The sequence below is a fragment of the Nanorana parkeri genome, unplaced genomic scaffold (assembly GCF_000935625.1).
Source record: "Nanorana parkeri isolate BGI_ZX_2015 unplaced genomic scaffold, ASM93562v1 scaffold1081, whole genome shotgun sequence".
Lineage (NCBI taxonomy): Eukaryota > Metazoa > Chordata > Amphibia > Anura > Dicroglossidae > Nanorana > Nanorana parkeri.
In genome coordinates, this window is record NW_017307349.1 from 320,760 (window position 1) to 335,803 (window position 15,044).

At 43.0% G+C, this 15,044-nt stretch overlaps 1 protein-coding gene across 5 annotated transcripts in view; it reads left to right on the forward strand.

Moving 5' to 3' along the window:
- Positions 1–15,044, forward strand: part of RALGPS1 (Ral GEF with PH domain and SH3 binding motif 1) — a 302,170-nt gene that overhangs the window by 45,214 nt on the left and 241,912 nt on the right. For all 5 annotated transcript variants that reach the window (XM_018567671.1, XM_018567673.1, XM_018567674.1 and 2 more), the window contains exon 5: positions 10,093–10,176. In XM_018567671.1, coding sequence (XP_018423173.1) covers positions 10,093–10,176 — 84 coding nt within the window. The remainder of the gene's footprint in view (positions 1–10,092; positions 10,177–15,044) is intronic.

A 15,044-nucleotide genomic window follows, 5' to 3' on the forward strand; every position in this document is an offset into this window, starting at 1 on the left:
ATAGTGCATTCTAGCAGCTAACTGCACGGGAACACACTGTAAATGGTGTGAACAAGCCCTTAGGGACAGTACTGGACAATGACAGATGACAGGAACAGCAGTGAATGACCCAGCATGTAGCATAGCCAGCAGACACCCAGGAAGTCTTGTGACAAATCACAGCACCATACAGCAAGAGCCAGTACTAAATTTTAAGCCCCATGATCAGATGAGTGCAGATGTCTCCCTACCTCTGTCCCCTTTTCGATGTCCCCGCTGTCTGTCCTTCCACAACCACACCACTTTCTCCCCTTTCTCACACTCCAGTCCCCGGGTAAACCACGCCCACTCCTGTCACTGACCAATCCAGACAAGGCAGCAGGATTCCGACCCCCACCCATCAAGCTGTGCAGCTCAGTCCATTCAATTTCCGAGGTTGCAGAAACTGATCTACCTCTACGTCCACTCCAGTTCCTTGGTATTTTGCAATGTGTATGCTCCTATGCCAGGACCCAGGAGGACTATAAGCCCTGCTCCTGACCGGGCCCCCCTCTGTTGTGGGCCCCTTTGCTCCCGCATGGGTCGCTATGGCGGTAGTTCTGCCACTGCCTGGATGATAACTGAACAAGGAGGGTGCCATCCTTCTGGAAAGAAAGGGAGGTGAATTGTAGGGGGAGTACTGCAATTTCTTTGAGAGATAATACATACCAGCGAGTGTTACACTTACACATTACTTCGCATATATGCACTGAACACGATACATACAATGTAACTAATTCTCATTCCGCTTTCTGTTCAAACTAACCTTAAACTTAACCTCCTAAATCTAAGCTTTAGCATAAATCTACCCCAAAATTAACCTTAATCTACCCACAACCCTAACAGTCAAACTAAACCCTGCCTTATTGAACCCAATATTTATGATGAAACCATTGTCACATTGAAGGCTGATGCTAGCTTAAAAATCTGGCATCAAAATGACAATGCCAGAAAACAACTGCCCAGTTCCAGTTGTGCCAACCAATAATTTTTTTAAGTCAAATTTGGTTTCCAAAATGATCAGGCATTTTCAAATATAGCTCTCAGTTGGTCACAGAGTGCCCAAACACAGTGTAGCAGCTCACTTCAAGCTCTCCACTCCCCCTTCCAACATACACATTTTATTGGCTTTAAAAGTTAACAGTGAGGTCACAGAAATTGTTCAGGGCACACGATCATTCACATTGTGGTAGGCAGTTTGGGATGTCGTCTTTAGGATTTCTTCAGAGGTTGCATATATGTGTGCACAACTGCATTTGAATTTATGGTTACATGTGTATACTAGCAAATATACAGTTGTACTCAAAAGTTTGCATAAGAAGAATGGAGAATTGGTAATATATGTACCATTTTTAAAGAAAACATATGAGTGAGCAGGCAAAACACATTTCTTTTATTACTTATATGATTCATATTCAGCTGTAGGTCATAACTGAATGGCACAATCATAAAACAAAGCATGGCAACAAATAAAAAAATTAAATGACCCCTGTTCATAAGTCTGCATACCCTTCGTTCTTAATACTGTGCATTGCCCCCTTTAGCATCAATGATAGCGTGCAGTCCTTTGTATTAGTTGTCTATGAGACCCCGAATTCTTGCAGGTGGTACATCTGCCCTTTCGTCTTGGCAAAATGCCTCCAGATCATGCAAAGTCTTTGGTCGTCTGATCCGCATGATCCGCACATTTGAATGGCTCAATGACATTAAGCTCAGGAGACTGTGATGGCCACTACAGAACCTTCACCTTTTTCTGCTGTAACCACTGGAGGGTCAACTTGTTCAGGAGCGTCCCATGAACAGCTTTTGTGCAGGACAATGCAAGTTCTCTGCCAGTATTTTCTGATAACATGCTGCATTCATCTTGCCATCAATTTTCACAAGATTCCCCATGCCTTTAGAGCTTGCTTCCCCCCCACCCCCCAAAGCATCAGTGAACCACTATCATGCTTCACAGTGGGGATGGTATTCTTGTCGCTATAGGCCTTGTTGACCCCTCTCCAAACATAGCGCTTATGATTGTGACCATAAAGCTCTATTTTGGTCTCGTCGACTCTAAATTACAGTGTGTCAGAAGCTGTGAGGCATGTGGAGGTGTTCTCGGGCATATTGCACCCAGGCCTTTTTGTGGCATGGGCGCATTAAAGGCTTCTTTCTGGCAACTCGACCATGCAGCTCATTTTTGTTCAAGTATCGTTGTATTGTGCTCCTTGAAACAACCACACTGTATTTTTCCAGAGCAGTCTGTACTTCTCCTGAGGTTACCTGTGGGTTTTTCTTTGTATCCCGAACAATTCTTCTGGCAGTTGTGGCTGCAATCTTTCTTGGTCTACCTGATCTTAGCTTGGTATCAAGAGATCCCCAAATAATTTTCCACTTCTTAAGTGATTGAACAGTACTGACTGGCATTTTCAAGGCTTTGGATATCTTTTTATATCCTTTTCCATCTTTATAAAGTTCCATTACCTTGTTACGCAGGTCCTTTAACAGTTCTTTTCTGCTCCCCATGGCTCAGTATCTAGCCTGCTCAGTGCATCCACGTGAAAGCTAACAAACCCATTGACTATTTATACACAGACACTAATTGCAATTTAAAAAGCCACAAATGTGGAAAATTGACTTTCATTGCCATTTTAACGTTTGTGTGTCACCTTGTTTGTAACAAGGCCAAGCATTCCAGGGTATGTAAACTTTTGATCAGGGCCATTTGGGTGATTTCTGTTATCATTATGATTTAAAAAGTAGCCAAACATCCATGTCCTAATAAATGGCTTTATATGATCACTATCCTTAAATAAAAGACAGTTGTATGGCATGATCAGCCACATTTTCAATATCCGTGCCAAAATGTCACGATTTCTGCCAGGGTGTGCAAAGTTTTGCGCACAACTATATATGTGCTTGTGTATTTTTAACAGTTGATAACAGTGGCAGTCTACTGTATTCCCTAATGGGGGAACATGCAGCAGATTAGCGCGTAGATCTATACTGAAGGGGTTAAGATAGTGTCCAAAAGTTGATAGCAAGCCTATGGTTGACCCCATTCTCATCTAAGATGCAGTTTTGTCAGGTAATTGTTAATGTGCCGTTGACGAGCCCTCTCTCGGTGTTTTTCACAGTCGGGAGGAGATTCCATATTTGTCGTTGTCTTTGTCGCTTTCCTTCCAGACAGCAAGTTCAATAAGAAGGAGACTGACAGACAAACATAAGATTTTCTGTAGCATGCCTGTGTAAAGCTTTGAGGAATCCTGTCTGCTGTTTACTGACTGGAGAATTCCAATGGAGTTTCCTCCCAAAAAAAGAGCAGCAGACGCTGGAAAGGTGTCAGTCATCGGCTTTATTAGGCACTGGTTACAGACCAAATGTAATCATCCTGTGTTTACTCTTCAGTGATATAATCGCTCCCTGTTTTTTGGGGGAAAGTCAATAATCCTAAAGTGAAACTCAAGTCATGTTAAGAAAGCAATCCGCTCCACATAGACATTAAGTTGCAAAGATTTTAATGTCAATGCATATCTTTACCTTTGTCTGGTTTGCTGTTATTGGTGTACATCTAGCCAGCACCTTCCTTTTGCATGTATCTTTGCACAATCTTTGAAAGAATCTTACTACAGTTAATATGTCTGTTATGTCATCCCTTATTTCTATTAAGACATAAGGATGCAGGGGTGTGGAATTCCTATCGGACATGCAGTTCCGGGCGAGTTTTTTTTGTACATTTAGCCCTGCTTTGGACAAGCAGAGCTAAATGTACTGCAGGCAGCCACCGCTCGTTTAGTACAAGTGATCTGATCAGATTACTTCTATCAAACGAGCAGCAATGTTGTCCGCCTCCGCCGTGGTTTCGGGGTTCCCTGCTCCTCTGTGTAGAACGTCCATTCTTCGTCTGCTCTGTGTGATCCCTGAGACAGATGCGCTGTGATCACAGCACCACCTGTCTCAGCTGTCAGGAACTGCACAGAACATCTGTTCTGCTCGGCGGCATTCGGCTATTCACTCACTGCCGTTCAGCCGTAGGGGCGAACGGCAGCAAGTGAGCTGTCAGAGCTTCGGCTCAGCCGATCTAGATGTTGGATCGGCTGAGTCGAAGTCCTTCTGCACTTCGGCTCAGCCTAACATGCAGAGCATGTTCAGCTGACCGAAGTGCAGCCGAAGGCAGCCTATGTACCGCTGATTTCAGCTGGATGTACGGCTGAATCAGCCGTGCTGAGCCAGACTGAATAGCTGAACGTAGTTCGGCTCACTTCACTTCGGCTGGGTTATTCACTCGGCTGTCTTCGGCAGCTTTGTGAATAACCCCCTCAGTCTTCCCTTTTACAGAGGTGTGTGGATCTCTCCACTCCTACTTTAAAAGGGACTTGGTACTCCACCCTTTGTTTCTGTCAGGTACGTCGAGTCTATATAGGCTCACTGGATCGCAGCTGCGGAATTGATTTTAGTGTATTTATGAAAAGGTGGTTCAGTGGGCGGTTCCCTATTACACTGAGTGCGGTAGGGAGACCGTACGCATCATGTACCACCGGGGTGACCTACAGGTGGTGGTTTTTGGAAATAATTGGTAAGGAAGTCCCCTTAACTAAGATGTAGTTGGGGCTAATGGGGAAGCAGCTGGATGTAACCAGAGTAATGAAGTGAGTATTTGCAGACTATGGTATAAACAGTAGCAAGCAGGCAGTTTGTAACCAACCATGTTCAGTATTTTAGAACAAGTATGGCAGCTGTGTGCGAGCAGGATATAGCAAGCATGAAATGATTTACAGCACTCCACTCTTCCAATGCAAGTCAGTTTGAAGCAACTGCTGCTGCAAAATGTACTGCAGGCAGCCACCGCTCGTTTAGTACAAGTGATCTGATCAGATTACTTCTATCAAACGAGCAGCAATGTTGTCCGCCTCCGCCGTGGTTTCGGGGTTCCCTGCTCCTCTGTGTAGAACGTCCATTCTTCGTCTGCTCTGTGTGATCCCTGAGACAGATGCGCTGTGATCACAGCACCACCTGTCTCAGCTGTCAGGAACTGCACAGAACATCTGTTCTGCTCGGCGGCATTCGGCTATTCACTCACTGCCGTTCAGCCGTAGGGGCGAACGGCAGCAAGTGAGCTGTCAGAGCTTCGGCTCAGCCGATCTAGATGTTGGATCGGCTGAGTCGAAGTCCTTCTGCACTTCGGCTCAGCCTAACATGCAGAGCATGTTCAGCTGACCGAAGTGCAGCCGAAGGCAGCCTATGTACCGCTGATTTCAGCTGGATGTACGGCTGAATCAGCCGTGCTGAGCCAGACTGAATAGCTGAACGTAGTTCGGCTCACTTCACTTCGGCTGGGTTATTCACTCGGCTGTCTTCGGCAGCTTTGTGAATAACCCCCTCAGTCTTCCCTTTTACAGAGGTGTGTGGATCTCTCCACTCCTACTTTAAAAGGGACTTGGTACTCCACCCTTTGTTTCTGTCAGGTACGTCGAGTCTATATAGGCTCACTGGATCGCAGCTGCGGAATTGATTTTAGTGTATTTATGAAAAGGTGGTTCAGTGGGCGGTTCCCTATTACACTGAGTGCGGTAGGGAGACCGTACGCATCATGTACCACCGGGGTGACCTACAGGTGGTGGTTTTTGGAAATAATTGGTAAGGAAGTCCCCTTAACTAAGATGTAGTTGGGGCTAATGGGGAAGCAGCTGGATGTAACCAGAGTAATGAAGTGAGTATTTGCAGACTATGGTATAAACAGTAGCAAGCAGGCAGTTTGTAACCAACCATGTTCAGTATTTTAGAACAAGTATGGCAGCTGTGTGCGAGCAGGATATAGCAAGCATGAAATGATTTACAGCACTCCACTCTTCCAATGCAAGTCAGTTTGAAGCAACTGCTGCTGCTCGCGGTATACTGGGACGCCGCAGCTGAAGCGGATCCCGACAATAATGTCTGGATCCGCTCAGCTGCGTGACCGACAGCTGGCTCTGCCTATCTAGAGACAGAGCCAGATGTACCTGCCCCCTCCCCCGTCCGTTCCGCCAGTCAGCGCTGGTGGATCGGAGCGGGGAGGGGGGAATACAGCACCTCCCCTGTCACGGCAGAGAGCCGTGGCAGGATCGAGAGGTGAGCGAACGCCGGTATGTGTTCGTTCACGTCCCGATCTACTGAGCCGACCTGTGACAGTCTCATTGTCACAGGTCGGCTAGAACTATGAGGTGAGTGAAAAGCACTCACCTCATGGTTCTCCTTTTGAGGGTATTCTTCTTCAACCCCCAGCTGTTTTACGTTTTGGCCTTTGGTTGGGACATAACTTGTTCCTTTCATTCCTTTCACTGAGGGGCTAGGAATCCCAGGCTTCTGCCTTTACCTTACAATACAAAACCTCCTTGTTTTTTTTACCTATTTTTACCTTACGGTATTTGATTGGTTGTCCTTCACATTCTTGAGGTCCACCATTCTTTCAGATACAAGTCTCTCCTCAGTGGTGCTACCTACCCTTCTCTGTAGCTTCAAACTCCTTCTTGGTGCTTTTCCCTGTTATTTTCATCTAGCCTTGTTCAGGCATTGACTACTTTGGATATTCTTCCAGTAAGATTTTCAGATCTGTTGAATCTCTCTGTGGCTGTTGTCCGCCCCTCAATTGGACTGCTTTTGGATATCCCAAATGTCCAAGAATTACTACTTTCCTGTGCCCTGAATGGGTGATCAAGAAAATAAGCCTTTTTTCTTATTGTAAAATGATTTTCCTAAAGTCAATTGAGGGACAAATGTCTCACCCCCCTGTGAAGCATGATCAAGCACGATGCTAAGGCAATGTTATAGGAAAGTAAGCAACTAGTCACGTTAGCACAGGGAAGAGACTTCTGGGACATTCTGTAGGCAAGAAGTACTATTGGCATGGTTGCAGGTTGCAAGAGAGGACTTTTTTTGCCTGGTTTAGAATATTATAGTACGCTGTAGATTGAAATGGGAGGGTCATTTGTATTAGTCTTAAATTACAAAATGTCTTGTTTGCCAGTTATATACTGTATGTTATTAAACCACCGCAAGATACCTTACATTTCTTGGACCTTCTACTTTTGCATTTCTAGTTTGTTTTATCATGGTGAATGCAGCGGAAAGAAGAGAAAACACCCAAAACTCTGTGCAGAGCCAGAGACTGTGGTGGGAAGATCTTACTACCGTAATACCAAACAATCATAACAAGCGGACGATTAAATTGTCCAACATCTGCCAAAAGCTTGGTGTGAACGAACCTATAAAATCCATGGCATTTTGGTGTCCCCAGTGGATAGTTCCAGTATTATTCCATTTCATCTACTGTTGTGATTTAACTCCACTTGAAAAGTTAAAAACTTGTGAAACAGAAAAATCTCGCAAAGCATTTATACTTCTCTTTAGCTTATGTTTTTAAATTATGAAAATATTTTAGCTGTGGCCCCTTGGGGGTTGTCTCTTCATTGCTTAGCTTGCTCTGAGTCTTCCACACTCAATTTAAGGGAGAGCTATTGAGTTAAATGTATATTTTCTTTACCACAGGGGGGTTGGGGGGTATGGTAACTAGTGAAGCCGCAGCATGAACTCATAATGCTTCTTCTGGCAATAATACATAATAAAGGACTAGGATAATTTACCTTCCTATAAGTTCGTACTGCGTTGGTTAAGAACTCAATAGGGACCATCAGAAATGTTTGCAGATCCTTCAACTCCCACGGTAAAAAAGTTTCAATGAAGATGTTTTAGATTTATGAGTAGTTATACACCATGTGTTCATTCCTGGCAAAAGGCCAAATGGATATATAAAAAAAAAAGAAAACAAAGAACAAAATAACTCATAGTTGTTCTAACTCACTAAAATGCTTTAAAAAATCAGTTTGTGAGTTGCACATTTTACGCCTGAAGATTACTTAAAACTCCCAAAATGATATATTTCCTTAAAGCAGAGATGGCAAAGAATGAAATGGTGGAAGCAGTAATTTTTTTTATGTCACACAATAGTATTGCAGCTGTTTATCAAACCCAAATTTTGAGTAAAAAAATGCATTTTTAATGTAATGTTTTAATGTTTTACACTTTAGACCCCCAATTTTACCTGTTCACTTTAATGAAGCTAGTCAAGCACAGATGGAAGGAATTAGAGCTCTTAAACTGGAAGAGACAAAAAGCTGGTCACTTCCAATTTCATTCTTCACAGGAAATCCCTCTGCTGACACCCGCCATGGGTTTTCTGGGGGCCAAGGAGGGGCAGCGGAGCCCAGGAAGCATGGCAGGGTGGGGGAGAGGGAGTGGGGGCAGCATCATTCAACAGGGTTAAAGCAGGCCTTTAATTAAAAAAAGAAAAACATGTGAGCAGACAGGCATACTATGTCTGTTCTGCTATAAAAGCTTCTTACCCATCTGCTCACAAACTTCGGTAAAATGTACACTGAGCTGCACATGCATGTACAGTATCGGCATGCCTTGGTGCTGGGATGAATTGATTCCTTTGTACATACACTAGATTCACTACATCCCAGGCAGGCAAATCAAGTTGAATGAAAATGCCACACCTGGAAGGAGACCAGCAGAGGAACTCTTGGATGTTACATCACTGGAAGGGAGGTGATTATAGGCGGATTTTCATTCCTCTCTAAATTCATGAAAGGTTTTTTTTAGATATAATTTGGAAAGTTTAGACCTTCTGTCAGATTATAACATCTGTCTGTGCCCTCTCTATATGACCTTGTAACTAATAACTTCTGATACAGAAAGTCATTAGAAATCCAACATTTTTAAGGTTTTCACCAGAACAGGAGGTCCCAATGGCAATCCTGTTCTGGTGACAACGAAGAGGGGATATCCCCTAGCTTTAGATCTTCTCTTACATCTTGCTGTGTGTCTGGGACAAGAAGTAAAGGGAGAATCTCCCCAGAGGAACACAGACTGCAAAAAAAAAAACTGTCTGGGGTCTTAAATATTCTCTATGTTATCCAAAAGAAAAAAAACACGATTGGGCTTTACATACACCTTAAGGAATTGATAGAGTGCATCTTATGCATAATAAACGTAAGCTAGTGCCAAAGCTTTTCACTTCATGTGGCCACCAATGGGACCAGATCAAAGCACAAAATCATAACATGAGTGATCTGACACACATACAGTATGTGATGGAGTTCTGTTTGTATTAGTTGCAAATACAGAAACAAAACCTTAAGGCCTGGTTCACACCTAGGCGGCATCGTTTTTGTGTGTGCTGCGTGCGGGTATTTGCACGTGTATCTGTGGTTGGCACATTTTTCCGCATGTGAAAATGCACAGACATGGAGACACGCATTTCACTGGCAGCTTAAAAAACATTGAACGAACGCACGTACAAACGCCCAAAAAACACAAAAAATTTGCAACATGCTTCTGCCGCGTGTTTTATGGCGTTTCCATTGAAGTCTATGGGGGAAAAACGAGCTTGAAACTGCCAAAAAAAGGACATGTAGTTTTTCCTGTGTTTTGGCATTTTCCTGCTGGTGTTTTCCTGCTGTGAACAATGGCCATTGAAAATCATGGTATTTCTTGTGTTGGGAGTTTAAAAGCACTTTTCCTACTGCACAAAAAGGTGTGAACCAGGCCTAATGGTATGATGTGCTCCTTTCTGTAGCACAATCCGCCTAATTGAAGATGATTTTCGGTCCAGCTTCCGGCATACATATCGTATAAACATCAGAAAGTTCAGATGTTTATGCTTTGGAGCTAGACAGAATATGTTGACACCTCGGTGCCTAGGTTTTGTTGGGGAAAACAATAGTTACCTGACATGATTTCAGGACAAAATACAAACATTTTTGCCATCTTATGGGTCAGCTTAGTTTTGTAGTTGTTGAAGCTGTGTTAACTCTTGGAATTATTCCTCCATGTTAAAATGTAACTCTGTTGGGTGTATTTATAAAACTTTTGCAGAGCCATTCTCTCTAAAAATGCCTCAGTTTTAGATTCGTACCGCATTATAACCACTAGATAGAGCAGAGGAGCATAGGAAATTCTTTGTTTTATAAATACAGCCCTACGTAAAGTTGTTTTTTTTTCCTCACAAAACCCAGGACGGGTAAATTGACATCACCTGTGTTCTGTTTCTAGGAGCTGGCCAGCTGCGGATGGAACAAAAAGGAAAAACACAGCCTTGCCCCAAACGTTGTGGCCTTCACAAGACGATTTAACCAGGTAAGAAGCGTTCAGTAGCTCCACTAGACTGAACAAGTGCAACAAATTTTCTGGCAGCTAGAGTTTTGAAAAGCTGGGAAAACAATGCAGAGAAGGTAGGCAAGGGTCTGGAGGCTTCTCGGTTTTGAAGGTCAGCAACATCTGTGCTGTATAAATTATTTTTACTTTGCTTGAAGTAATACCACTCAGATTCAAAACTTCAATGCAGGTTTGAATTTGGTGGCTGTGAGGAATTTAATATTATTGACATTATTTTACCTTTCTGTTTTGTGAGAGGCTGCAAGGATCCTGCTATAGGTATGTTTGGGAATTCCTTTCCTGCATTGCAAGTGAGCAGAAGGGTGAGGTAGACTACAGAACTGCAGTGATACCTAGGTGAGAACTGAACGGGTAAGCTGTGTTCCCAGCATGCATTTCAAGGCCTCATTTCAGTTTGGACTGCAGTGTAGCCCTAATATTAGTGTTACTATTTCAGTTTTCTGCTTTATAAAACTAGCAATAACCTTGCTGGCAGCTGGCTAGGAATGTGTATATAGGCAAAGCTACACAATGGGGGAGCCCACACCCTTACTACTTTGCAATTTTTATCTGCAGGGATGACCTCTCGCTGTGCTACACCACCTCCATGCATGCTGGCGCGCTCTCTTTTAGTCAGGAAATCTACCGGTTATAGAGAAAGCAGGCCACACTGGGAACGCCTTAAAGAGATTAGTGATATTGTTTATGGACCCCTCAACTAGTAAACAGACTGTTGTTCCTATAGTGGTGAAGATTTATACATAACCTACCCATGTGTTATACTTTCCCTTCTGCAAGCTCTTGCTGAGACTAGGATCCCTGAATTGGCAAAATCTCAGCTTGTAATTTGGTCAGCCACACACAGTTCAGCAGGGGACCTTCATCAGCTAGCCAATCAGCAGCTGGGGAATAATTGAGACCTAGGACTGGTCAAGCCAGCTTCTGTTGTTTAGCCACAGTTCTTTCCTAGGCAGCACTGTGTGAAGGGCTAGAAGGAGGCATGCACTCAGAAGACAGATCCAAAATCCCCACTTTTATGATAAGTGTTTTGGACCTTAAGGTTAGAATTCTTCAAACATTTTGCAGTGAACTTGCTATAAATACATGCTATTCTGTTATGGGTTCACAGACCTTTGATTAGAATGATGAATCTACCTTCTAAATAAATGCGGTGTTTACAATACAACTCAAATAGGGTCTGTTTATCATTCATGAAATCATCACCCCTCTAATGCACTGAGGGAAACTCCATTACTGATGATATATGTTTGTATAATCTTTCATCTCCGTTCATATAGAGTGAAAGCTGAGGTCACCACTTTCCATATTTCCCAAGTAGCTGCCGTTGTTGTATTTTGTGTCGCCATGAGAAGGCTTTTTAAGACAGACCTGCTAGGACACAACTTGATGGTAATAAAGCAACGTAGGGTTATACTTCTGCCTACAGGGGCAATGGACACAAGGCACATAAAAAAGTAAAACCAGCCTCCTAGAGGCTATAAGCCCTCACACCTTGCCAGTTATGCTTGCTTGAAAATGGATTTTTCCTTCCTCTCTGTTAGTAGAAATTCTCCTAATAGTAGTGAAAACTCTATCAACAGCTGCTGTGTAAATGGCCAATATGGACAATTCTGGAAGTTTCTCAAGTTAGTGACTGAATGCAGGTTTTCCCAATTTTTATACTAGTGTTCACTCTGCGACTGTCCTGCTGTTGGCAGTGACATCCCAGCTGTGTTCCATTGACGAAGATCAGGCTAGTTTTCTAGAGATTCCCCAGGCTTCTCTGGGGAGTATCACCCCCTCCTCTACCCAGCATGCCTCCGTTTTTTTGCTAGTGTCCAAGGAGGATGGATGTCTTTTCTCTGTTCTGCAAACCTAAATTAGTCTAAATTTCCTTGTGGAAGCATTTATTTTTTCCCATTAATTTATATCAAGATTCCTGCTACACTGCTTCTTGAGCTGGTCTGTATATAGCTGCTATCTGGATTGGTGTTTCTTCAGCCTAGCTTTAGAAGCTGTACCTGGACCCCAGCCCAGCTGGGCTGGACTGCAGGTCTAGCCTGAAATGTGACCTTCTGACACTGGCTCTGTTTTGTGGTACTTTCCAGACCAGCATGTGCACTAGTCACATGATGTCACCTTAAATATGGTTGGCTCCAACCATGAGTCTTTTAGAGCTCCTACAGCTGCAAAGACCTTTGCATTACATCTGCTATTCAAAGAATTCCTCTATACAGGTACTGGAAGCACCCTGAGGGGGTCTTAGGTCTGGCCTGAAAGTGTGCTGAAAATGTTCCCTTTTGAGAGGGAACTGCTTAATAGGTGGACAAAGCCGACAGTTACAACTGTACTCTCCTCTGAAACAGCAGATGGTTGGGTTTAGATTACATAATGGGCCGCAGAATGGAGAGTAGGATGGCTTGGGTTCTGACTCTAACTCCCCCATAGGAACGCCCATATTTTGGGCTTCAGCCTGGAGAGGAGCTATAGCCAGCACTGACGGAAAAGAATTGTGTTTTTTTTTTCTCAACCCCTGTACAGATTTAAACAGGGGCAAGTGTAATGTGCACTTGGTCCCCTGGGGATAGAACAATCATTTTTAACTTTTTGCAAAACCTCTTCTTTGAGTCATCCCTGAAAAAGCCTACACTTTGTGTCCCATTGCTTACTTGTCAAGCAGGGAATCCATTTTTTCCTCTGTCTTTGAGGGAGTGTGGGGTATAGAGAGAAACATCTTTAGCATGGCTATCTTCTTACCGGTTCCTTCCTGGATTTCCTCTGGTCCCTTTGATGCAGTTGTGGGTCTGTGTCTGAGTAGGCCTGCAATTCTGTCTTGGTGAATCAGGTAGTCCCTGCTGTAATCCTGTAAAACGTTCTCTACCCCCCCTGGGGTGTTCCACCTGCTAGAGTATCCCCATCCCCCCATGTTAGCCGTGCTTGGATCATCCTGCAGAAGGCAGTTGCCTTGAAACATGGCTTTTCTCAACCAGTGGCATTTGTACCAAAAGGAGCAGTGGGTGCACCTGGCTGCATATCAGAGCCTTTGCAACAGATCTTGGATAGAGTCGTCTATCCTGAGCACTATGAGGAACTTCTTCAACATTTTAAGCCACCATGCTTGGCTGATCAGCAGTCCTTAGCATTTTGGCTAAGGCCTTGTTCACACCAAATGCAGAGCAGATGCCCTCAGGTTTCTGCACACGCAGTGCAGTGGGTTGTGTCGCATTTTTGATGCGTTACGGGTCGTTTTTGGTAAAAAAATAAATATATATATATATTTTTTTTAGTTTAACATGGGCTTTCAGTGCGTTCCAGGCATTTGCACATGTTTTTGATGTGTTTGCATGTGTTCCAGAGCACATCCAGAGCAGGTAAAATAGGGCTTGCTGCAGTTTTTTCACCTGCTCTGGACCTGCTCTGGAACTGCACGCTGCGATGGGAACTGAAGCAAAAAATACCATTGGAATACATTGGACGCAATTTTGATCTGGTCTGCAACTGCTCTGCTCTGCCCCCTAGGAGTATCACAGAGGTTGTTTAGCATCCTTGGTGTACTTTAACTGTTCCCATTTCACCTGTCTAGAGCTATGGCTTAATTGCCTCTTTTCTGCCTACCTTGTGGCAGTGTGTTTTGGCACCCTTGTCCAGTGATCTTATTGACTTTGTTGGCCTTCGGCCTTCCCATGTGGACTGAATGGCCCTTTTACAAGGACCTATCTTTTAGGTTTCCTTAATCCTGGGGATTATCACCAGCATTTTGATATGTTGACAACATCGGGTTGTTGGTTCCTTCTTCTCTGTTGGGAGTTATTGGTCCACCTATTTTAGCAGTTTCTGGTTTTCAGACTCTTGCTGACTTAGGAATGACTCCAGAAAAAACATTGAACCTATCTGGCAGTGACCTTTCCCAACCTGTTTGGTGGCCATTTTTAGGATTTGCATTTTTTTTTTCATGGAGACTGTAACAGGAGAATAATGGCAAGGGAATCTTACTGTTAGGGCCCATTCAAAACAAGCCCATGCGTTAATCGCACGGGTAACCCTGTGAGTTGCTAATGTTACACCTATAATTAAAACATCCCTTCTGGGTGAAATGGCCCTTCAAGCACAGAACTTGTCCCAATAAGTATATTAAACTTAACCCTGTAAAATATGTTTTATATTTGTGTTTTTTTAATTATTATTAATAGTTGATATACCAAATATCAAAAGATGAATGAAAATAGCAATGGCGCCCCTTTTAATTAGGTTTTAATAGTTTTTTTCTGTATTTGTGAAAATTTAAGTACAAATGGCTCTGTTTCGGTTAGTAATCACCAATCATCCACCAAGGCCTTACAAAAATGTGGTACGGGGGTGGATTTATTAAAATGATTAGGTCATTTTCAGATGGATAGGATTTTTCTCTGTTCTTTACATCTGCTGGGACAGAAGAACGGATTGGTCACTTGGAAAGATCTTTTATCTTTACGCATACCCTCTCCAATGCAAATAAAAACTTTTTGCTTTTTAAAAATATATGAGAAGAAATGACTGTACACTGCAATAATTATTGTATGTTTGATGCAAACATTTAGTTTTGAGCCAAGCAGTTATGACACCCCAGACTGGGGTGGAGAAACTGCATATCCAAATTTTACACATTACCAATTGTGTTTTTTTTATCTCCTTTTAAATTATCTCTATATAATTCCAGTTATGTCTCTTTTGCAGCTTTTATATATGATGGTATCATGTGGTAAAGGGTCGTGTTCTGCATTTGTATATTCTTTTGCATGTCTGTTTTGTGTGTGTGTATGTATGTATGTATATATGTATATATTTATTTATATATATATATATATACAGTT